General features: G+C 47.4%; 3 protein-coding genes across 9 annotated transcripts; 2 read left to right on the top strand and 1 right to left on the bottom strand.

The window, feature by feature from the left end:
- The first annotated feature begins 243 nt into the window (after window positions 1-243).
- TFIP11 (tuftelin interacting protein 11) lies at window positions 244-9,404 on the top strand. The gene is made up of 12 exons (XM_015877684.2): window positions 244-532; window positions 1,277-1,280; window positions 3,392-3,548; window positions 3,718-3,845; window positions 4,314-4,466; window positions 5,202-5,711; window positions 6,020-6,126; window positions 6,362-6,530; window positions 6,718-6,961; window positions 7,296-7,438; window positions 7,597-7,762; window positions 8,065-9,404. The coding sequence occupies exons 1-12, from the start codon at window positions 336-338 to the stop codon at window positions 8,418-8,420; spliced, it is 2,334 nt and encodes a 777-aa protein (XP_015733170.1). The 5' UTR covers window positions 244-335; the 3' UTR covers window positions 8,421-9,404.
- On the bottom strand, window positions 8,892-11,315 carry SRRD (SRR1 domain containing). 2 transcript variants are annotated; one of them, XM_015878326.2, is made up of 7 exons: window positions 11,196-11,315; window positions 10,325-10,365; window positions 10,115-10,245; window positions 9,922-10,020; window positions 9,694-9,848; window positions 9,498-9,543; window positions 8,892-9,261 (listed from the first exon to the last, which is right to left on the bottom strand). In XM_015878326.2, the coding sequence occupies exons 1-7, from the start codon at window positions 11,294-11,296 to the stop codon at window positions 9,037-9,039; spliced, it is 798 nt and encodes a 265-aa protein (XP_015733812.1). In that variant the 5' UTR covers window positions 11,297-11,315; the 3' UTR covers window positions 8,892-9,036. The 2 variants fall into 2 exon arrangements, with proteins under 2 accessions (XP_015733812.1, XP_015733813.1); XM_015878327.2 differs by lacking the exon at window positions 10,325-10,365 and having other exon boundaries at window positions 11,196-11,309.
- On the top strand, window positions 11,294-22,712 carry HPS4 (HPS4 biogenesis of lysosomal organelles complex 3 subunit 2). 6 transcript variants are annotated; one of them, XM_015878319.2, is made up of 13 exons: window positions 11,294-11,527; window positions 11,721-11,811; window positions 12,114-12,257; window positions 13,083-13,190; window positions 13,583-13,699; window positions 13,824-13,918; window positions 14,205-14,277; window positions 14,777-14,810; window positions 15,402-15,489; window positions 15,950-16,859; window positions 19,205-19,337; window positions 19,969-20,077; window positions 21,483-22,712. In XM_015878319.2, the coding sequence occupies exons 1-13, from the start codon at window positions 11,397-11,399 to the stop codon at window positions 21,652-21,654; spliced, it is 2,205 nt and encodes a 734-aa protein (XP_015733805.1). In that variant the 5' UTR covers window positions 11,294-11,396; the 3' UTR covers window positions 21,655-22,712. The 6 variants fall into 6 exon arrangements, 5 of the variants coding, with proteins under 5 accessions (XP_015733805.1, XP_015733806.1, XP_015733807.1 ...); XM_015878321.2 differs by having other exon boundaries at window positions 11,392-11,426; XM_015878323.2 differs by having other exon boundaries at window positions 11,408-11,552.
- The last annotated feature ends 164 nt before the right edge of the window (window positions 22,713-22,876 follow it).

The raw sequence follows: 22,876 nt of genomic DNA, 5'->3' as shown, positions 1-22,876 counted from the left end.
TGTAATTTTTGGGTGGCCCTGCCAGGCCAGGGGGGCTTTGGAACTACATGATCCTCTGAGGGTCCCCTTCCAACCCGGGTCATTCTGTGATTCGTTTCTCATGACTAGAGAAGTGATTTAATGTCACAGAGCTGCCTCTCGGGATACCTCCCGAGGAGCTGCTCACTCGACAGGGGGCCTAGAGGGGCGCGTTCCTTCTAGCCAGCATCTCTATGGTTAGGGCATGGTTAAAGTGACGTATTTTTCCGTCGCCGGAAGTGATGAGGTTCGGTTCCGTCCCGCCGCCATAAAGAGCGGTAGGTTGGAGCGGGGCCGGGTCGTCGCTCGGATCCATCATGTCGATGTCACACTTATACGGCACGGACGGGGAGGATGGAGTGGAAATGGAGAACTTCGAAGTGTCGGATTGGGACCTTCAGAACGAATTCAACCCACACCGGCATCGCCACCGGCAGACCAAGGAGGAGGCCACCTATGGCGTGTGGGCCGAGCGGGATTCGGACGATGAGAGGCCCAGCTTCGGCGGCAAGCGGTGCGGGATGGACCGGGCCGGGCTATGGGGGATGGTCACATAGGCCCAAAGGGCGTCAGGGCAGCAGGGGGTTGGGTTGTGGGGTATAGTGGGGTAATAATAAAGTGTGTTATAGATATAGGTTAAGCTAATACATAATCAGATAGTCTCCTCTCTCCAGTTCTGATTACATATTCATTACGTTCCCTATGACTCCCCGTTCCCCGCAACCCATTCCTTCATTCCCCCTGACCCATTCCAACTGACCCGCCCCTTAATAGCAGGACACGGGGGAAATGGTTTTAAGTTGAAAGAGGAAGATTTTCAGGTTGGATGTTTAGGGGCGAAGTTCTTCACTAAGGAGAGTGGTAGCCTGGACAGGCTGCCCAGGAGGTTGTGGGATGCCCCGTCCTTGAGGTGTTCAGACGCAGGTTTGGACGGGGCCCTGGGCAACCTGATCTAGTAAAAGGTGTATGTTTGGTGGGCCCTGCCAGGCAGGGGGTTGGAACTCCCATGAACCTTGCAGGTCCCTCCAAACCCGGGTCATTCTGTGATTCTGTGACCCTTGGCCGTTGTTTTTGGGGTGAAATTCTTGCCTGTTTTTTTTTCTTACTTGGTGTTATCTGCTGGTATCGTTCTCCCATGTCAGCGATCATCCTTGCCCGGGGGTATCTAATCTTTACACTTCTTATCTTATTGCCGCCTCTTCTCTGGTTTTTCTTTTCGACTAAGTGTCTGTAATTCCCCTTTTCCCTGCCCTTTTAGAATGGTACACTATCTACAGTTTACCCTTTGTCTTGGTTTCTGTGAAAGTTCCCCTTTCTATTCTATGCAAGAGTGTTACCTTTACCATCCATTTTGGTGGCTCTTGCTCACTCTTACAATTCCCCCTTTTCTTTATACATAGCAGGCCTTTTACCTCTAGATTCTTAAGGGTCTCAAATTACATATATGACTCCGTTCTCTACCCTTATGTCTCACAAACGCTCGTATTGCCTTTGCTGTACAGCTTAAGTGAGGATAGGAATCCGTAGTAGTTATTACGTTTGTAAACAAGCACATAGAGCACTTTACTACTATACAGGTAAAACTTATTAACAGCACCAAGATGGCTATAAATTGGAGATTTACCGATCGAAAATGAGCTAGCTGTTATCAGATAACGCCTACAATTTCGTGGTTATACCAGCTCGAAGTGGAGTTAGTGGTTCCCACAAATCCTTTATCTTTCGCCTGAGAACCTAGTGTTATCAATATGCGCGACACAGGTAAAACACGTTGCTCAGCTCAATCTTCACCAAGGAGGAGGAATACCGATGTTATGTCTTCGAGAGGTCAATGGAAAGCATCGTTTGAAGAACTCGACAGGTCTTAGGTTTTGGTTCAGTCTCTACACTATACGGAGGAATGATAAACAGGTAACCGCTCCCTCGATAAGTGGCTGGAGATTGTGGTTGACCGAGTCCCCACCGCGGTGAAACTTCAATGAAGCCGGCGGAGAGCGCGGGCTTGAGCGAGTCTCGGTGTGTGGAAGGGAATCTACTGATGAAGATGAGAAGCCCCATTTAGTAGCCATGGAGGAAAAATCCCTAAAATGGGAAATAGTTGCCGAAGACAGTTGAAAAAACAGTGAGTGAGCGCAGAGGGAATACTGAGGCGAGTTGGTGCTTTGTTTCAGCCTGGAGAAGAGATAGGTTTGCGGGGTGACCTCATTGCAGCCTTTCACCAATATCTGAAGGGAACATTATTCTGCCCAGAAAGGGAGTAACAGCTCTTGGAAGGGCTGATCAATAGCAGGACTACGGGGAAATTAGGTCTTTAAGTTAAAAGAGGAAGTATTAGCAGTTGGGATGTTAGGGGGAAGTTCTTTAAGCTAGGTAAGAGTGGTTGAGGCCCTGGAAAAGGCTGCCCAGGGAGGTTGTGGATGCGCCCGTCTTTAGTAGTGTTTCCAAGGCAGGTGGTAAAGCGGGGTCCCACTGGGCATTACCTGATCTATGTAAGTTGTGTTATTGTTTTGGTGGCCCTGCTATGGCAGGTGGGGGTGATTCCTTGAGGTCTGCCGACGGTCCTCACTCTGGAGTCATTCTTGTAGTGAATTTCTGTTGTAGATAGTGGATACTATGATCTGTTTGTCGTGAGCTCTAAGAGGATAATTTCTGAGGTTCTTGCGGTATAAACAGAGCTATTCTGAAAGAAATGTGCCTTCATTTGTCGCCAGATGTGGGCAAGTTTAGTGTGGATTAGTATAGTATACTTCCCTTTTACAGAATTAGGGTTATGGTGCTGAATAGGCTCCAAGGTGTTAGGTTCCTGATATTGCCGCAAGGCTTGGTTGTGTTTAAGAGCCGTTTGGATGTGGTGCCTCAGGATATGATTAGGTCAGTAAAGGGTTTTTAGAGTTAGGGCATCTGGTTAGGCTGCGGTTGGACTTGATGATCTTCAAGGTCTTTTCCAACCTGGGTAATTCTATGATTCTAAAGGGAGAACCAATTAACACTGATGTAGCACGTGGGTTATGGCATGAATTTGAGGGTTGTGTTTTTATTTTCATGGATATCCTGATGTACTGCTGTGTACCCCTGGGAACGTCACTCCATTGTGGGTCTGTTTCCAGTTGTCAAGCACAAAAACAATTAGGAAGCAGCTTCAGTGAAGTCCCTGACAGAGCCTAAAAACTGGCATCTAATTTGGAAAGTTTTTAAACAACAGGGAGCTCCCATGGGCACAAAAGTGGCTTTCTGACATAGGGAGCTGGAGAAACAGGATGCAGTGTGTTGACAGCTGAATTGCTTTGCAGAAGTACCTTGTGACAGAGTGAAGTTCCACAGAGCTTTGTTATTACAGCACCTTAAAACTTGTTTGTGTTTTTTGCTCTTACAGGGTGGAAATTTCAAGCCCAGTCAGAAAGGTTTTGTAGGGGGCACAAAATCTTTCATGGATTTTGGCAGCTGGGAGAGACATACAAAGGGAATTGGGCAGAAACTTCTCCAGAAGATGGGTTATGTCCCTGGAAGAGGTCTTGGAAAGAATTCTCAAGGTACCATGATCCTGTATTTGGTTGTTTATTAATAACTAATAATTTGAAGAAGAAACTGCATTGAAGAACTGGCATCTTGAAGTGGCTTCTATGTAAATTCTTGCTTCTCTTGCCAAGTGCTCTTTCTCGTTTGAATTTCTTCCTTCTGATCTAACTGATCTCTTGTTAGGTATTATTAACCCAATTGAGGCCAAGCAAAGAAAAGGCAAAGGAGCTGTGGGAGCATATGGCTCTGAAAGAACCAGCCAGTCTTTGCAAGACTTCCCTGTTGTTGACTCGGAAGAAGAAGCTGAAGAGGTATTTGTGTGATCCCTGGTACACCCGTTTACCCTATTGTATTGTGCAAACAAGATTCAGATCTAATCAGCTTTTGTATGAGAGGAAATAAATCTCATTTTAAGTAAGAAACTAAAAACACAGAACATGAATTTCATTTAAACATATTTTCTTGTCAATGTAACATCCTTTATGTTGGTTCTGCCTCATATTATTCCTGTAGCATTGCTAGAATCCCATCCTCAGTTTCCCCCAGATAAGTAATTTGTCTTTTGTGTAAAAAGAAGAAAGATCAGAAACATTCTGGTTGTGGTAGTGTTGAGAAAAGGCTTTTTTATTGGACCATGGCATTTGAGCCAGTTTTTGCTCTGCTGTGTCACTTTCCCTTTTGTTCTGCTGTATAGCGTTCTCCACTGATTGTTTTTCCATAGAAAACAGGCAAATTTGAAGCATTGAGAACAGCAATTGTAATTTCTCCTTTTTGTTTAGGAATTTCAGAAAGAACTCAGTCAGTGGCGGAAGGATCCTAATGGAGGCAAGAAAAAGCCCAAATACAGCTATAAAACAGTAGAAGAACTGAAAGCCAAGGGTAGGATTAACAAACAGCTTTCAACCCCTCAGAAGGAGCTCTCTCAAGTCAAGGTAAGGCTGATGAACCAAGTGATGGCATCTTTGGGAAGCAACTCAATTTGTTTGCATTAGTGTTGAATACTTTTAGGCAATCGGTAAGCTTAATAGAAGTTCGTTCTAACAACTATTGTCTACAGCCTCATGCAAATCAAGGGTTCAGATTCATTACTGAATCATTTAATAGACCACAACGTAGCCTGCAATGTTGGACTTGTCCTCGAAGAGCATCTTGATCTTGAGAAAAGATTAGTTTTCTTGTTTGTTTGCTTTTGTAAGTTAATTGTTTCACATTTGTCACAGCTCACTCGATTTTGTAAACATGTTTGTCCTTATTGTAACCGTGCAACTAAACACACAGTACTTTTTAGGTAGAAGAGCTTTCAGACTGTAAGGAACTCATCTTTAATGCACTTAATGAAGTTATTCACGTAAATCAGCAAGTCCCAAGGCTTCTTTGCAGCTGTGTGTAATTGTTGTTCTTAGATTAACTCAGTAAAATGGTAAAGCTGAGATCAGATGTAGAATCTTCGAGCTCTAACCTCAAGTTGTTCTTCATTTACTCCAAATCTTCACATCAGAATCAGGTCTTTTCAGAGGTACTCTCAGGCTGCCCCATTCAAAACCAGATTTTATTACCAGGCTGCTGAATCAGTCTCCAATTTTCAATTTGGAATAAGGTGTTTTGTCTCTTTAAACGTGAATTGCATTTTATTAAGACAAGTTTTTTTTTTTCTTGTTTGTTGGAAGGTTATAGATATGACGGGCCGGGAGCAAAAGGTTTATTACAGCTACAGTCAAATTAGCCACAAGCATAATATTCCTGATGACAATCCCCAGCAGCCACTGGGCAAAGACTCTAAGCCCCAGGGATTTGCCCTGCCTGAGCTGGAGCACAACTTACAGCTTCTCATTGACATCACTGAGCAGGAGATCATCCAGAGCGACCGCCAGCTGCAATATGAGAGAGACATGGTAGTCAACCTGACTCATGAGATACAGAAGATGTCCGAAATTCTCTCACATGAGGAGACAGCAATTAGCAATCTCAGCAAAGTCCTGGATATGGTGGAAGAGTGTGAGAGACGGATGCAGCCTGGTTGTGAAAATCCTTTGACCTTGGATGAGTGTGCAAAGATTTTTGAGACACTTCAAGACAAGTACTATGAAGAGTACAGAATGTCTGATAGGGTAGACTTGGCAGTAGCAATAGTCTATCCTCTCATGAAAGATTACTTCAAGAACTGGGATCCCCTCAAGGTGAATATTAGTGTGATTTATCTGCAGATCCCTTTTGATGGTTTAAGTAGTTTTATTGTCTTGCTTTTTCCTCTCCTTGCCCAAAAATTCCTGATGAGCTGGGAGAGGAAATGTAAAAAGCCACCCTTCCTCACACTTGAGAGCAGAAAAGAAGGCTCCAAATAAAACCCTGTGTTCGTGGCAGTGAGATAAACATATGAAAAAGCTGCCTGTAGTTGAGCATGCAACCAGCCTGCTCTTTGTAGATATTAACTGAAATGAATGGAAAGCCATTAAGACCATATACCATTTAACCATATCATTTCCAGGACTGTACATATGGTACAGAGATTATAGCCAAGTGGAAGAGCCTTTTGGAAAATGACCAGCTGTTATCACACGGTGGGCAGGACCTGTCAACGGATGCTTTTCACAGGTAAATAACAAATCCAATTGTACTTTGTCTAGTATCTTTAAATGCCACTTTCCCCCATGATGGTGAAGAATAGATAGAAGCATACTTTCCAGATAATTCTCTTGAGATGCCTCTTAGAATCCAGCTGTCAGCTATATACAAGGAAGCAGCTTTTAAAATAACAGTTATCCATTTAGTTTTCCTAGGCCTGAGGCTTGAGCTTTAAGCTTAGCTTTGATTTCTTTATCTTTTCCAGACTGATGTGGGAAATCTGGATGCCATATGTCAGAAACATAGTGGCGCAGTGGCAGCCAAGGAACTGTGGATCAATGGTGGACTTCCTGGATAGCTGGGTACACATCATTCCTGTGTGGATAGTGGACAACATTCTGGATCAGCTTATTTTCCCCAAACTACAGAAAGAGGTCAGTTAAGAGAGCTGTACTAGAATGAAACCTTCTTTTGAACCACTGTTTGAATTGTAATCAACTGCAGCTTCCGCAATACCAGCTTGTTGCCTTTGTCAGTGTATTTTGGGTTTAGGGGGTTATCTGCATCTGGGAAGACTTTGTGCCAATAGAAAATTAAACCTCTTTTGTGTTTTGCCTTAAGGTTGAAAACTGGAATCCTTTGACAGACACAGTCCCAATCCATTCCTGGATCCATCCCTGGCTTCCCCTGATGCAGGCACGATTGGAACCACTTTATTCTCCCATCAGAAACAAGCTGGCGAACGCGCTGCAGAAATGGCATCCCAGTGACTCCTCAGCCAAACTTATCCTTCAGCCGTGGAAGGATGTGTTCACACCCGGGTCATGGGAGGCTTTCATGGTCAAAAACATTGTGCCTAAACTTGGTGAGACAACGGAGAGGCATTTTTAATTCTTTTGCTAATGTGAATGCTTTCACTATGAGATTTGCCGTGCAATCTTCATTTAGCCGTGCAATCTGGCTGTAAGGCTCTGATCCAGAAAAGAAGGAAAAAAGCTGAATGTCTTAAGTTTCTCAGTTTTGGCTGTAAATTGTAATTGAGGGAAATGGAATTGCACTGTTTTGGTGGCAGGGATCAGCCAAACATTTTAAAGATTCTGGAAGTAATACGGTGCAATAATCACATATACCTCATTGTGAGATGGGTTGGGGCACTGGTAAGTCAGGTACTCCTTTAACTGTTCTTCTCCTCTTTCCAGGGATGTGTTTGAATGAACTCATCATAAACCCTCATCAGCAGCACATGGATGCCTTCTACTGGGTGATTGACTGGGAAGGAATGATTTCTGTCTCCAGTCTTGTTGGGTTGCTGGAGAAACACTTCTTCCCAAAATGGCTGCAGGTGAGGAACAGGGCTGAATTGTTTCTGACAGTTGTGATTCCAAGTGAAGTGTTTCAGTAACTCTGACCTAATAATTGTTGCTCCGCTGAGTCATAAACAAGCTAATTTACTTCCCTGAATGTACCTATCCTGTTGAATTTGTTCATGTTGTTTTGCAGGTGCTGTGCTCTTGGCTTAGTAATAGCCCCAATTACGAAGAGATCACAAAGTGGTACTTGGGCTGGAAGTCCATGTTCTCAGACCAAGTGTTGGCACATCCATCCATCAAAGACAAATTCAATGAAGCTCTTGATATCATGAACCGGGCTGTCTCTTCCAGTGTTGGTAGGTGGCTTATTGTGATGTATTCACTCTGGACCTTTGTCAGTGTAGCATTTTTTCCTGTGCATGCTCAGATTTAGTTTGGGACTACATCAGGTCCTGTATCTTTAGCTACAGCTCTCTGATTCATCTATGTAGTCTTTGTATTAACAGTAACACTGTGAATGCAAGCAATGTAAATGTATGGAGGATGATTCTGAACACTACAGCTCAGCCTCGCTGAATCTAGCACTGTATGCATCTTGGACTGGAGCTTCCCCACATAAACCTTACATGTGATTTTCACACTTTTTTCTCCCCAACAGGTGGCTACATGCAGCCAGGTGCCCGGGAGAACATTGCATACCTTACTCACACAGAAAGGAGGAAAGACTTTCAGTATGAAGCCATGCAGGAACGGCGAGAGGCCGAGAACATGGCTCAACGAGGCATAGGCATGGCAGCCAGCTCTGTGCCAATGAATTTTAAGGACCTAATTCAGACGAAAGCAGAGGAACACAACATTGTTTTCATGCCCGTGATCGGAAAGCGACACGAAGGGAAACAGTTATATACGTTTGGACGGATTGTGATTTACATTGACAGAGGTGTTGTATTTGTACAAGGAGAAAAGACCTGGGTGCCAACCTCTCTCCAGAGTCTCATTGACATGGCCAAGTGAGGCTCCTGCTTGAAACTGTGAAGGTGATCTTAGTAATGTTTTTCCATGTAACCGTCTTAGAATAAAGACGTTACAGATTTGCAAACAGTGGAACTGCAGCTGGATGCCAGGATTGTTTTCTTGGCTGTTGCAACAGTGTCAAGAGGTGAAATGATACGTAGAAGCTAATGCAAAGGGAGGAAGGGGGAGGAGCAAGCAGTTCCAATGCTTGTGTAATGGCCACTTGTGATACAGATTCAGCAATAATTGTCTCAAACCACTAAACAAGTGAGGGCAGGGCCAACAGTAGATCAGCCTCAAACGCTCCACCAACAGATTTTGCAGCTCTACTTGACAGCGGCAGTGCCCTGGCAGTGGTAATTACTGTCTCAATGGTGTACTCCCACAGCTAACCCGACACTTGCCTCAGCTGCTTAATCAGAGGTTCAGGCTGTGATGACCAGTTTCCCATACAGTGAGTGTAAGTCAAAGTGGAGCTTTTACTTTTATTAAAAAATCACTATGATACAAAAATGTCCCATCTAGCTCAGTGTTCAGGTGCTGCTTTTGGCAGCAGTGCTGTCAGTGCTTGAGTGTCACCTTGGCTGTGCAGGAGGACCGAGGGAAGAGGCAGAACTTAGGCCTGCACTGGAGCAGGGCTGTGCTGGCTCCCTTCCTCCCCCTTCCTGATGATCTCCAAGTCATCACATTCCTCATAAGTCGGCTCCTCCAGGAACTCCCAAGCTTCAGCTGAGAGTCTCTCCAGTTTATATGCAGGGAACCAGTGGATGGAGGTGTCGTTAAAGGTATCCAAGTACCGCGGATGAGCAGGGAGGGCAACTTCCTCCACCCCTTTTAAAACCTAAAGAGCATTTGGAAAAACACAGAGCAAAAGAACTTCTGTGCAAGTTTATGTGAAAGATGGGAGTGTTGTGTTAACTGTGCCCCTCTTTGCAACGTGTTCTGAAGATAATAAAATGGTCCCAAGGCTTTAAAAACAACCACCTTCAGCTTTAAAGTTGTGATTAATGTTGCTTCTCACAATAAGGTGCTGGGTAAATGCAAATAGTGGTGTTGTGTTTAAAAGGTGCTTCTTACCTTTGCAATGTAAGTGTAATCTCTCTCCAATACTCTTGATGGCAGCCTATAAAAAAGAAGAGGTAAATTAGGACCATGAAATTGCCATGAAAACAACTTTTCTCAATGGAAAAGGGAAGAAGAGGCTGCAGCTGTGACAGAAAGAAAGCAAGGAGTGGACAGCAATGTTGGAAATGGGTTGTAGGGCTGTACCTACCTCTCCTCGATGCCCTTAAAGCTGTTGCCAATGATGACCATGTTGGACAGGGCGCCAACAGACCAGTTCTTCCACAGCAGGTTGTTGTACAATGCTTTGCCGCAGTGCACCATATAGAACAGCGTGGGAGACCCATTTATACTGTGCTTTCCCTCCTGGTGGGGGGATAGTATGGTCACAGTGTGGACACAGCTTGGTAACATGGGGTTAGAGATGGGGTTCTCTTACCTCATTCTCTGTGAGCAGACTCAGCCCCAATTCTTGCAGTGCTGCCAGCTCCAGCTGTGAGAAGGCCGGGTCGAAGAGGAAGCAGCGGCTGGGAGGCACCTGTAGGGCACAGACATGTAGGACAGAGACGCATATGGACACAGATGGACGTGGGATGCGGTACAAACATGATACAGACACGACGGCCACTTACCTCCAGCGCCTCAAGCAGCAGCAGCAGGAAGGCCAGCTGCAGCCGGGCAACGGGGCAGGCAGCAAACCGCCCCAACCCATAGCACACACAGCTCCATGGCCGCCCCGAGCCCAGCAGCTCCCGAACGGCTCCTGTGGGCAGTGGAACAGCCATCAGCCTCCGCCTTCCTCCTCCTACCACCCTCCTCCTCCTTCTTCTCCCTGCACGCACCAGCGCTCGCCTCCCAGAAGCCGGAGCTCAGCAGCTCGTCCCTGCGGGGTGAAACATGATGGTCAGCGGGGTTTGATAGAAGGAAGAGGTTTTGCACTTGGGCCGGAAGAACCCCAGGCACCTGTACAGGCTGGGAGGAGTTGTCCTTGAGAGCAGCTCGGCAGAGAAAGACCTGGGGGTCCTGTTGGACAAAAGACTCAACATGAGTCAGCAGTGCGCTCTGGCAGCCCGGAAAGCAAAAGGGATCCTGGGCTCCATCAGGAGAGGGGTGGTCAGCAGGGATAGGGAGGTGATCGTCCCTCTCTACTCTGCTCTTGTGAGGCCCCATCTGTTGTACCGTGTCCAGGTGTGGAGCCCTCAGTACAAAAAAGACATGGAGATTTTGTGAAGGGTCCAGAGGAGGGACAGGAAGATGATCAGGGGCTGGAGCACCTCCCCTATGAGGACAGGCTGAGGGAGTTGGGTTTGTTCAGCCTGGAGAAGAGAAGGTTGCGGGGTGACCTCATTGCAGCCTTTCAATACCTGAAGGGAACTTACTGCCAGGAGGGGAGTAAACTCTTGGAAAGGACTGATAATAGCAGGACACGGGGAAATGGTTTTAAGTTAAAAGAGGGAAGATTTAGGTTGGATGTTAGGGGGAAGTTCTTCACTAGGAGAGTGGTTAGGCCCTGGAACAGGCTGCCCAGGGAGGTTGTGGATGCCCCGTCCTTGGAGGTGTTCAAGGCCAGGTTGGACGGGGCCCTGGGCAACCTGATCTAGTAAAGGTGTATGTTGGGTGGCCCTGCCAGGCAGGGGGTTGGAACTACATGATCCTTGAGGTCCCTTCCAACCCGGGTCATTCTGTGATTAGCCGCAATCCCCGCACACTCACCGCGCATCCCGCAGCCTCCTCATCCCCGCCGCACCATCCTCCTCCACTCTCCTCCTCCTCCTCCTCCCTCCGGCCGCGCACCACCCGCGTAACGCCGCCATGCGGCTCCTCCCGGCCACCGTAGGAGCTGTGTTCATGTGATCACTCTACCCCTCTAGGGCCGCCGTAGGGGTGAGATCATGTGAGGCGGTCATGTGATTCATGGTGGTGAGCGGGAGCGGCTGGTCTCAGGTCGGTCGGCGTTGTAGGCCGCAGCGCTTCAGGCCGAGTAGGCCGCAGTGTTCCAGGCCGCAGCGCTTCATGGCTCGGCCCCAGCACAACCCGGCCCTGTGGTGAGCACCCACCGTCCCCACACGGGTCCGAACCCTCTTCATCCCGGCCCTGTGGGCTTCCTTTTAATATCTTGGCACCTTCTGCGCGTTAGAACGCCTCGTATAGCAGCCCGTGTTGCTGTACCTGAGGTAAAAGGGGAAGAAACGTTGTCCTTTATAAGCGTTTTATTCACCTCTGTCAATGCTTTTCTAGGTGGAATTACTTCTTCCTTTACGATGGCTCCAAGGTTAAGGAGGAGGGGGATCCTACCAGCGCTGGGATTTGTTATTTTTATCCCCCTCAGGTAAGGGCTGTGTCTGTGAGAACACACTGATAACTCTGAGTCAGGCTTTACCAGGTGGAATTTTGCCTTAGTTCTCATCCATTGATTTTAAAAGCTCTTAGAAAGCTGCCAGTGTTGGAGCTGGGTGATGAGCCTAGAGCTCAGAGCTGCCCTGAGTGCTCACACTCTGCTCCCTTGGCTGCAGGTGCTGAGATTTTCTTCTTCTACTTCATCTAACATTGAATCTATGGACGTCATTATGATTATTTCCCCTTCTCAATCCCTTTTAAAAAGTAAATTGTTGTTTTCTTCCTTCCTGGCAGACTCTCCCTGACCAGCAGGAGCTGCTGTGTGGACAGATTGCTGGCGTGGTTCACTGCATGACTGAGATTTCAGGAGTTCCTCCGAGCCTTATTCGCCTGAGAAAGCTCAAGTTTGCAGTTATAGTGGATGGAGATTACCTGTGGGTGAGTTCTGGGGTCTGGAGGCAACACGGAGCTAACACAGGGGGAAGGTCTGAAGTGCTGTATCAAACTAAGAGGGTTTTTTTTCCTTTTCAGGGTATGGGCCAGCTCACAGATAGACCTGGGGAGAGCTAGGGTGTGAACTTGCAATGCACAGCTTTTCATTGCAAGGTAACTTAGGTTTTGCTTACCACAGTGTGTAAGGGCTGTCACTTCAACTGTTTATAAAAGGCTTTACCTACTTCATTTGTGTGTTCACAACCAACACATGTTCTTAATACATGCCTGGCAATGCCTATCAAAAGTTAAGGCTCTTGTAGTTATGTATATCTATTGGCTACTAGCAACGACTGAACAAAGGCTTGTGTGCCAGAGGTTATAATAAGAACTTGGTCTCCCTATGTAGATGTGTTACTGTTTGACTTTCTAACCCTCAGCATTCCTGATGCAAAGCTTTGTCAGTGTTAACAGATATTTAGCATATAAAGAGCTGCGTGCAGTAAAGTCATGACAAAAGCGCCCTAAACCATCCCTGGGAAACTGAACTAAGGCCAGTTGAACCTGTATAATTGGCAGTGCTATTTAGCTTGCTTAGCACTGAGATAGGTCATCTGATGTGATGGAAAGGGAGGGTGTGTAAAGCACTGGACTGCCAGCTTCTTTTACTCATCCTATCTGTGCCAGGGCTCTTCTGGGGTATCTTTGGATTTCCTTTTCATTCAACTTGTGAATCTGGGGATTGTTTGCCTGCTACAAAACTGCTTGTGTACCTTTGATACTTGCTTGAGAGCAGTGAATGCTCATCATTTGTGACTTTCTGCATTAAAGGTGCTGGGCTGTGCTGTCGATCTCCCTGATATCAGCTGTAGACGGTTTCTGGAGCAGTTGATCAGCCTCTTCACATTCTACAATGGACCTGTGCACCAGGCTTACATGGTAACTAGGGATCAGCAGCTGTAATGTTTGTGGTTAGAAACAGATCTCTGACCCTTTCCAATATTGGCCAGGCTCTGTCCTGGTACAGACATGCTGTTCTATTCCCTTATACTGTCTTCCTATGAGGAAGGATCACTCTGTAAGGATCAGGCTAAACTCATACTTTCCACATTGTAATCCTTGGATACGTACAGGCCCATCCTCCTGTTCCACCAAGGCTATGTAGATGTTTGCCTGATGTTTCCTAGATGTTCATAAAGTAGTTTTCTCCTCGTATTGTCTTCCTCTTGATGCTCATAAGCTTTGCCATTTGTAGACACTGTCCCAGACTGTTTGCATGCGGCCACTGTGAGTACACTGAGGACTCACATATGGATTTTTGTTGTCCATAGGAGTTTTCTCAGGAGGAACTAAACAGGCTGTGGGACAGATACATTGAATACATCCAAAAAAGCACCAATGACCTCCACAAGATTTTCAATTCTCTCTGGAATCTGGATAAAACCAAGGTAAAATCTGTCCTCTGCAGTGTACAGCTCTGTCATTGCCTTAGTGCCAATGTTTCTATTTTTCTTTGCTATTTGGAGTATTTCCAAGAGCTCTCTGGCATAACTTCTGGTTCTCTGTATCTAGGTGGACCCACTGCTTTTACTGAAAGCAGCTCTCATCTTGCAGACTTGCCAGCGGTCTCCCCACATCTTTGCAGGCTGCGTTACCTACAAAGGCTTGTAAGTAACCAGGCATGACCCAGAGAATTAACCTGCACGTTAGATCTATGCTTTCACAGCACTGCATTCCCAGAGTGCCTCGTGTTGTATTGCTGTTCTGTCTGCATGAGCTTTAATTTCTCTTAACCAAACACTGTCAGTGTTCTCTGAGCCTTACTGCAGTGCTGCAGAGGCTTCAGTGAAATCTCCCCTCCTGTGGAACCTTTTGGAGGATCCGCAGAATGCAGATCTCAGCAAAGGTGCAAGTGGTGCTCTGCTCATGTATGACTTTGCTTTCCTCTTCTAGGATTGTGAGCACCCAGTTGCCTCCTCCCCTCACTGCCAAAGTTCTCCTCCAAGGCAGTGAGTCTTCAGGCCAGGTATGTTGCTGAGCATTCTCTGCATGCAGATCTATGCTTGTGTAGATAATCTGGGAGCTCGTTGCAGTTATTGAGAACAAATATTGATGCTGATGTTTAGAGCTTTTATTAATTGAGTAAGGTTCAGATCACTTCTTGTTGCCCTTATCAGAGGTGATTATTTATGGGGTTTAAGATCTTCAAAAATATAAGACTGAGCATGAGGAAGACCTCTCTACTCCCTCAGGTTGAGAGAACCAAGTTTTTCTGTGCTCAGCAGGCAGTAATAGGAGATAATGTTTTTTTTCCCCAGCTCTATTTTGTTTCTTGGGAAGTCCCTTTGACTTTGAGAACTACATAAGGAACAAATCATTGTCAAACCCGGTAAACTGAGGACTGCATTTGCTGAAGGGGGTGATCTAGGGTCTGTTGTAGTCGCAAACAGGACCCCCGTTGTTCTGTGAGGAGACTTAAAGGGGTGTCCTGGGAGCACTGAGCTGATTCTTGACTTTTCTTTCAGAGTGAGCCTGGAGGTGAGGAGCAGCAGGAGCCTGGTGAGCATCCAGCTGCAGAGTGCTGATAGTCAAGCGCCCAGCAGCAGCATACGGGGCTGTGTTCTCTGCAGTGAGAGTGTGAGGCAGTTAGCTGGGATTTGTGTCAAAGCTCTTGCTGAATGCATGAGCATATCCCTGGGAGTACTGCTGCTGCTAGTCAGCATGTGCCAGTGGGCGTTGTGTAATCAGAACTAGATCCTTCAGCTAAACAAAGGAGGTTTGCTCTTTTGAGTTTAATTGCGAGTTCTGCAGATGCCCAACATGCCTGCTCTTATTCCAGTTACCCATGTGTCTACTTGGCCACTGATGGAACCCTGGAAACAGATGGCTGATGCTTTCATTCCAAGCCTTTAGTTGTTTTTGAGCATCGGTGAATAGATATTCTGCCAGGACAGTTAGAAGTGGGGGGGGAAAAAGAAAAAGGGAAAAATGTGCCATTTTAGATACTATGTAGTTGAAGAGAATGGGAAATTGTCACCTGGTCAGACACAGTCATCTTGTGATGCCCCAGGATACAGGGTGGAGTTTTAGCTTCTGTTCCTTATGCTGGGGCATGCTAATTTGATTCTCAAACCTCCATTGCCTTTGCAGATTCCCTGTTGCCGCAGGGTGTCCGTATCATCCCAGTGTTCCTAACAGAAGATGAAGTCTCAGTGCTCCGAGTGGAATGGATGAATAGGTAGGAAAGCAGTGTGATGCAGGAAGAGGCTTTTAGGACAAGGGACTACAACGTGCAACACTGTGTCCTCACAGCCATTGCTGTTGTTTTCTCAAGCATTAATTCAGGCTCTAGCATCTGTGTTTTGCACTTGCCTGAGGTCTTTGAGGCTGGGCAGAATTTCAGGTATCCATGTCTCTGCTATGAAGTTGCCTAAAGCAAAACTTCCAAGACCAAACCTTCTGTTGTTAATTGATTCACAGTGCTGTTCTTTAAGACTTTGTGCGTTGTGAATAAGGGAGTAACATTCCTGGGAGTTTGCAATGTAAGAGACCCATGCTCTTCACCTGTGTTAGAACATACCTTGTCCTTTACCAAGGTAGATGTTCTTTTGTAGCTGGAAGTGATAAAAATTATTAGGTATGTAATAAATCCAAACAGAGCAATGCAGTAGTTTAATCAATTTGTCATCTCCTGCCAGATCAACCACGGCCCCAGCAAGCCCTAGAGAAGAGAAGAACACCCTCAGCTCCCCAGCAATTTCAGAATTGACAGGAATTCACATAAACCAAGACCTGAATGATATCTCTGTGCTCACTGAGGAAGCTTCAAGAGCAGCCACACCACATGATGTGCAATCAGGCAGTTTTGCAAATTCAGTTCCTTTGAAGGGCTTCCCCAGAATGGAAGACAGGAAAAAGAGTTCTCCAACAGCAGAACTGAGTAGCCCAGGCAACGAAAGGTCAGAGCTCAGTAGAAAAGCATCCTTCTCATCAGATGGACACGTAAAAGAGCTGCCGAGCCCTTCCAAGCTCCATACTGCTCAGCATGCTCAAACTACAGATTCATATCTGGAAGGCTTTTCCTTTCCAAACCCATATGCCAAGGAACAGGAGAGTCAGAGCACTCAGGAATCTCTTGTGGACTCTCATGTTGAACAACACAGTTTTCAGAGCTGTCTTGCAGGCAATGCCAGTCCAACTACCTGCTCTGCTGCCCAAGAGCTGAGCAGAAGGAAGTCAAGTGAACAAGACGAACAAGAGACTCTGAGCCAAAATAGTGTTTCTGCAAAAAGTGATACAGCCAGTGGCCATTGGAGCTTGGATTGCCCAAGCCCTGTTGCACAGTCAGAGCTCAGAAGCAAGAATCAGCTGATGGCTGCAGATGTTCAGGAGGGGCTGCCCAGTGCCCCAGCAGAGAACACAGGCTGTACACAGAGTGGGGAACAGGACTGGCCTCAGGCAGGCAGGCTGGCAACCCAGGGCAGAGAGTCTGACAAGCACTGCAAGCTCATTCAGATGAGCTTGTATGTCCACAGCATCAAGGGGCTCGTGCTCTCTCTGTTAGCTGAAGATTGCCTCCGAGATGACCAGAGCTCAATTGAGGATGTGGTAAGTAGGAAATATCCATCACACCTGCAGGTCTCTCACAGCTGCTGGGCTGGTGGAATGGGGATTGGTATTGGAGAGTGAGTGTTGAATCTGTGTCCCCGTCTCTTCCCCACTTTGTATCATGAAAGGCAGAGTTGCTTTGCTGAGCAGCCACCACAACCAGAGGGAACTCAGATCTGTTAGTAAGCGTAAGGAGCCAGCCTGAGAGGTGGGAGCGCTGTCACGGGTGGCACCCAAAGCTGTTATTGTGTGTTAGCACCCGTGCAGCGCTCCTGAGCAGAACGTGTCAGTGCAAGTGTAAGACAATCCTGCTGGCTGCCACGGGGCCATGCTGCTTTTGGGATTTGCTGGAAACCCCGTCAGTTCTGTAGTGCTTTTTGGAAAGCAAGGTATGTTCTCTGTTTAATCTCCACATTGTGCATCGCAGCTTCTGTCTGGAGGCACCAGCAAAAGATGTATCTGGCAGCAGCTCCCAGCAATGCTTCCTCTCTAAATGAGTCTGCTTGCCTAGACCCCCCCCAGCCCGCTTGGACCCCACCCCACCTGCCTAACTATTCCTCACCTCTCCTCACTTCCCCTCCCCTCTGCCCAGGGACCTGCAACAGGAGTGATGGGTGGCACTAGAACACTCGATGCAGGTGAGGCACCAGAGCTATCCATGATGACTCCACTGCTGTGTGCAGCTCCCTGTTGAGCAGTGCAGTGCAGTTAATGAGCTGCTCACGGGTGCGGGGGAAGGATGTGCCTGCTCCCGGCATTTCCCTGTGAAGTATTCGTCTGCAGAGCGATGCCCTGCCTCTGCCTCAGCCAGGGAGCTGAGTCAAAGCTGCAGAGGCCTGTTTGATATGCCAGTTGCCATAGGAACAACCTCATTTCTTTAGCTGTCAGACTGGAAGGTGGAAAGCTCAGACTAATGCTGCCTCCCAGCATTGGCAGAGCCTCAAGGTTATTCTCTGTTACTGAGATCTGAGGCTTGGGGGGGCTGTATCTTTGACCACTGTACGCAGAGGGATACACAGAACACAAGCCTTGCTAGGGGAAGGATTGCTGCAGGGGCTAGCAAGCTTTCACCTCCTGAAGCAGCTGTGTCAGGTTGCCCTGTCTCCATTCTGCTTGTTTGGATCAGGGCTGCACAGTTCCTGCTGTGCTGTGCCTGTGCTGGTGAAGGGAGGAGGCTGCAGGGTGTGTGCAGGTAGGGATTGCTGGCTTGAGAGCTGGACATCCTTCCTGGTGCAGACTGGGCTAGTGCTGTTGGTGACAGGCATGTATTGCATATATTTTTCCCCATCAAAACCTGAGCATGACCGGCATTGAGCACGGTGGGCCCACCCTGGCTCAGTTTGTCACTCAGGTGTTGTTTCCTGGAGGAGAAGTGCTGCCAGTCCTGCTGTCCAAGGAGGAACAGCACGTTGCTCCAGATCACAGAGCTGGGACCTTGCAGGCTGCTGTTGGCATCGTGCTTGGGCATGAGGCACAACCTCGGCCTCTCTGTTCTTTTGTTTATCTGTGGATTAAAAATGACCCTCAGCTCTCAGGGTTGTCAAAGCTTATTTGTAGTTAATTTGTCGAGTGCTTTGAGGTCCCTGAATGACACCAAAGAAGGTAAAATATGCTACTTGTGCAGCTGCAAGCAGCAGGCAGCACGGAGCGGCTCCTGGTGTGGACCTTTGCTGCATAGCAGGAGGGAGCCTGGTCCTGGTGCATGGTTGTAGGAAGGTGTTATCCCTTTTCTTCATTGCACAGAAAAGCACATCTGTCCTGCAACCTGGGGTCAAGGGCAGACCCTGTGTTGTGTTGGATGGAGTCCTGATCCTCCATGGGGAGGGAGTGAGGTTGGAGGATTAGGGAGATAATGGAGTTAATCTGCCCACTGCCCTGAGGCTGCAGTCCTACTGCTGGTCCAGAGCCTTGTGGAGGGCACCAGGCCCTCATGTAGCTAACCCTGCTCCTGTCCCCTGCCTTGTGTGCCATTGCATTGATGTGTGAGTGTGTCACTCAGGTCTGCAGATCCCTGCTGGGCTGTCACTGCCTTCAGGTAAACTATGCATTTATTTGCTTTTTCCCTCCTACTGATAACCCAGTGCCTGCCTGTAGCCTCCATGCTCAGGCAGCAGGCATTAGGAGTTTGCATCTGGGGTACAGAGAGAGTGCTGCAGGAAACCCTGCAGGCACCTAAATCCATCCCAGACATGTACATCTGCACCTCATGTTGTATCTCTCTGGTTTAAAGCTGAACAGCAGAGCAATATTTTTGCTGAAGAAAGTCATGGGCAGGATATAAAAATAAGCCCTGGATGGGTAATGTTTGATGGTAAATTAACACATGCCTTTCACCCTGTATACAGTACCACAGCAGTCTGGCTTCTCTGAATGGCCTTGAGGTTCATCTGAGGGAGACTTTGCCCAAAGACTTTTTGTCCTCAGCCAAAACAACCTACAGCTTCACTCACTATGACTGCATCCAGAATGTGCTCACAGGTAAGCCTGCACTTGGACTGTTTGGTGGTAACCTTTCCTTGTGTTTCAGACAGCTTCTTGGTCACACAGTTTGCTAATTTGGTACAGCTGATACTTAAGAAATGGCCCCGAGTGATGGTACATCAGTGTTAAGTGGTTTCTAGCTGGGAGAAGCAAGATCTGGGAGCTGATGATAGCCAGCAGTTGGAAGAGTGCTGCCCTGGGCTGATGGCAGACCACATGCACGCAGGAAGCCCTATGCACAAACTGCTCCTGTTCATTCTCATGTTTCCCTTTCCCTGGCAGCCTCCCAGACAGCAGCCTGGCTCTCTGCATCTTAGAAGAATCACCTTAGGGAATGAGAGAAACCCCAGTGATTGCAGGTGACCATACCTCAGGTCTTCCTTGCACCCATGCAGTTTGGGTATACGTGGGCAGAGGCAATGGGGCACCCCAGGTTCTGTCTGTGTGTGGATAAGCAATATGCAGATGCTGACTGTTCAGATCACACTGGGATTTAGGGTGTCATCCAGTCTGTTCTGCTGATACACAGGGAGCATGGGAGAAATCCACAGCATTTTTCTGCTCAGGAAATAGGGGCACTCTTCTTCACAGCACAGGCTTCTAACAGCCCCCTACTTATATCCTGCAGCCAATGTGCCCCATCCACCTGGCCCTCTGGATCGGCACTTCCTGAGGGCTGCCACACTGATCCACTCTGACTTCAATCAGCTTCCAACTGTTTCAGAAGTGATTGTTAGGTAAGGTGTGTTCATTGCTCCTTCCTCATCCAGGCACAGGGCTGCTGTGTAGCACATGAAGTAGGTGTGTGCTGTATCAGTGTTCTCTGACTGCTTGCTGAGGTCTGGAAAGTGCTGCCATCACGGTGGAGTCTCTAGCCAGGGGTCAGTCATGTCACCTTATTCCCTGATTCCTTATTAAGCACCTTGCTCTTCAGATGCTTAATATTCTGTCTGTAGTGTGATCCGTGTGCTAATAAGCTAAAATAGCACTGATGTGAGTGAGCTGAAGGCACAGCTGAGTTGTGCCATGGGTTTGGATTAAGATATAATACTAGAATATTATCAGATCCTGGCACCATAAGGTTCTAAGAGACAGTTTTAAATATAGCTGTTCCTAATAAATTTGTGTCTCGGCTGCGAGCCAAAGGCGCACAGAATTGGCAACCTAGATTTTGTTTTCTTGCACTGCTTGTTGAGTTGGAAACACACAGTAATGTGCGTGGCAAACTCAATTGTGATGCGCCAAGCAAGATGGTCTTATCACAGTCAGAGCCTCTCCACGCACCCACAGCTAAGGCTGCTTCTGTGCTGCAGCACTCTGCTCCTGCATCCTCAAGGAGGGTGGTTATGTTGTGTGAGCAGAGATTCTGCTTGCCTGGCCACGCTTGTTTGTTCAGAACGTGATGAAATAAAGATGCTTCTGGGAATTACTGCTTCACTTTTTATGATGCTTGCCAAGGGAATGTGAATCATATGCTTCAAAGCTGGAGTCTCCTTGTTTAGTATTAGATTGACTGGCTCCTTAAATCTGATACTGGGTAAGCTGGCGCATTCTGTGTTGCCCCAAAAAAAGCAACTCTGTGTGTGAATCAGGCTGAGTAACAAGATGACTAAAACTGCTTTCTTTTATGGAGAGTTGTCACAGGAGGGTGTCAGCAAACATATCAGTTGCTGCTTTCCGCTGTCAAGGAGGAATGCAGAGTCCTTTGCTTTGCCTCCTCCGAACTCTCTCACAGGTAAACACTGAGTGCTGGCTTTTTTTACTCAATGACTTGAGCCTGTTTGGTTACAGTGTCTGATCAGTGTCTTCATTTCATCTTGCATGTGACTAAATAACCCCGTGTGGTTCCTGCTGCAGGGTGCTGTGCTGGGATTTGCTTATGGACAGCAGCAGTGAGTTAGGTGTTAATTCTGCCGAGCAGGTCACACACCATGAGGGATATGGCTCTTCCTAATAAGATCTGGTCCTTTGAGAAGAAGGGTCTGATTCCCTGTGGCCTTCTGGCAGTACATTGCAGGGTTTAGATGGATCTTGAAGTCCCTCTAACTAGTTGGGAGTCCAGTGCTACGAGCATTCCAGTTCTGAGCACTGTGAGCACAGAACTCTAACTCCTGACTTCTGCTTTCTCTCCTGTCTCACCAGGAATGCCTCCACAGCAGTTTATGCCTGCCGGAACCCTGTCCAGGAGACCTACTTCCAGCAGCTGGGTGCTCCACTACGCAATTCGGGTGCTCCCAACCCTCAGGACAGTGCTTTCAGCTTGCCAAACAAAGCCAAGCAAAAGCTGCTGAAGCATGGAGTGAACCTACTTTGAACTGATGCACTTGAGGTAGTTTATCTCAGCAATAATGAAAGCTGGTGCATCTCCAGTAACCAGATTCTCAAAGCCTTTTGTTCTGTAAGCACAATGCTCTGTGCTAACTGTGATCCTCCAGCCTGCCCTGATGAAGGAGCACTCTTACTGCCCTGCTCCTACAGCACGTTGTGTATGATGTCATTGATGTTAGCACGTACCAAAGACTGAAGACAGAAAATAGCTGTATTGGGGTGTTCAGTTTACATTGACTTGTAGGACTCTTTGTGGTGCTCTGCCACCACAAACAGAGACTCCTGGAGTGAATTGACCAAAAGTAGAACTTCTCCTTGCTCTGAGCTACACAGGACCATGGATTACTGGGCAGTGCTTGCTTTCAAACCCTGCACTTGCCTTGAGTTCTGTTACTGTGCTTGTCCTGGTCAGACTTGGGCTTTTTTTTTACCTCTTTATACAGAAATGTTTCCCTGCTGCAATGTAGTGCCTTATCTTGATTAATAGCCTGCAAGCTGTCTGACTAACTGGAATAGAACAAGTGCAGCAAAACTCCTTACTCCCCTCCAGTAGCTGTCAGTAGGTTTTATTCCATAGCTGTATTTGGCAAATCCTTGTCCCTCTGCCCATGCATGTCTACTCAGTGTTACCTCCAAGATGCCCACCAGAAAGCAGAAAGGTGTTGCAACCCTCTGGCCTCCCCTGTGGGCCCTGAATGCACTACACCCCTCTGCTCTTCAGCTTCCTATGTCCCTCCCCTCCTGTTGGAGTACAGTGCTTCACCTCCTGCTTCTCATGACTCTGTTTGCACTCCATTGGCTGAGAAGGCAGGTGCCAACCCCTTAAACTGATGGGACCAAAGAGGCTTTATAGTTCCTTGGCACTTGTCTTTCTGCTTTTGCATCCCCTTGTTAGTGGCTGGGGTGGGACAGGCAGTGGTTGCTAGTCCTGTGTGATGAATCCTGCCATCTGACTGTGCTGTGTTCTGAGACTGCCGCTGCTACATACACGCACATCACTGTGAAAATAAAAGTCTCCAAGACTCATCCAAGATCTCTGTGTCAGCAGCCAGAGTCCACTCTGCCTTGTTTGTGGCTTGTGTTGGGGTTAGGTGAACTGAACAGTACTTTCAGCTCCCTCCTGGCTGAGCTCCTGCAGTGATGTGTGCTCCATCAGGAGGCACAGAGCTGGAGGAAAAGCCTGAGAGGGACAGGAGGGAGTTCTGGCA

The sequence above is a fragment of the Coturnix japonica genome, chromosome 15 (genome assembly GCF_001577835.2).
Source record: "Coturnix japonica isolate 7356 chromosome 15, Coturnix japonica 2.1, whole genome shotgun sequence".
Classification (NCBI taxonomy): domain Eukaryota; kingdom Metazoa; phylum Chordata; class Aves; order Galliformes; family Phasianidae; genus Coturnix; species Coturnix japonica.
The sequence above is the reverse complement of the archived record's forward strand: the minus strand, read 5'-3'. Positions and strand labels throughout refer to the sequence as shown.

Bases quoted from the DNA above. Each gene is read 5' to 3' on its own strand.
- TFIP11 (XM_015877684.2), top strand. From the start codon at position 336: ATGTCGATGTCACACTTATACGGCACGGACGGGGAGGATGGAGTGGAA. The intron at 3,549-3,717 runs GTACCATGATCC...ATCTCTTGTTAG, and splicing joins TCTTGGAAAGAATTCTCAAG to GTATTATTAACCCAATTGAG. The intron at 7,439-7,596 runs GTGAGGAACAGG...GTTGTTTTGCAG, and splicing joins TCTTCCCAAAATGGCTGCAG to GTGCTGTGCTCTTGGCTTAG.
- SRRD (XM_015878326.2), bottom strand. From the start codon at position 11,296: ATGGCGGCGTTACGCGGGTGGTGCGCGGCCGGAGGGAGGAGGAGGAGG. The intron at 10,246-10,324 runs GTGCGTGCAGGG...CACTGCCCACAG, and splicing joins CTTCTGGGAGGCGAGCGCTG to GAGCCGTTCGGGAGCTGCTG. The intron at 9,544-9,693 runs GTAGGTACAGCC...TCTTTTTTATAG, and splicing joins TTTAAGGGCATCGAGGAGAG to GCTGCCATCAAGAGTATTGG.
- HPS4 (XM_015878319.2), top strand. From the start codon at position 11,397: ATGGTGGTGAGCGGGAGCGGCTGGTCTCAGGTCGGTCGGCGTTGTAGG. The intron at 14,278-14,776 runs GTATGTTGCTGA...CTTTTCTTTCAG, and splicing joins GCAGTGAGTCTTCAGGCCAG to AGTGAGCCTGGAGGTGAGGA. The intron at 20,078-21,482 runs GTAAGGTGTGTT...CTGTCTCACCAG, and splicing joins GTTTCAGAAGTGATTGTTAG to GAATGCCTCCACAGCAGTTT.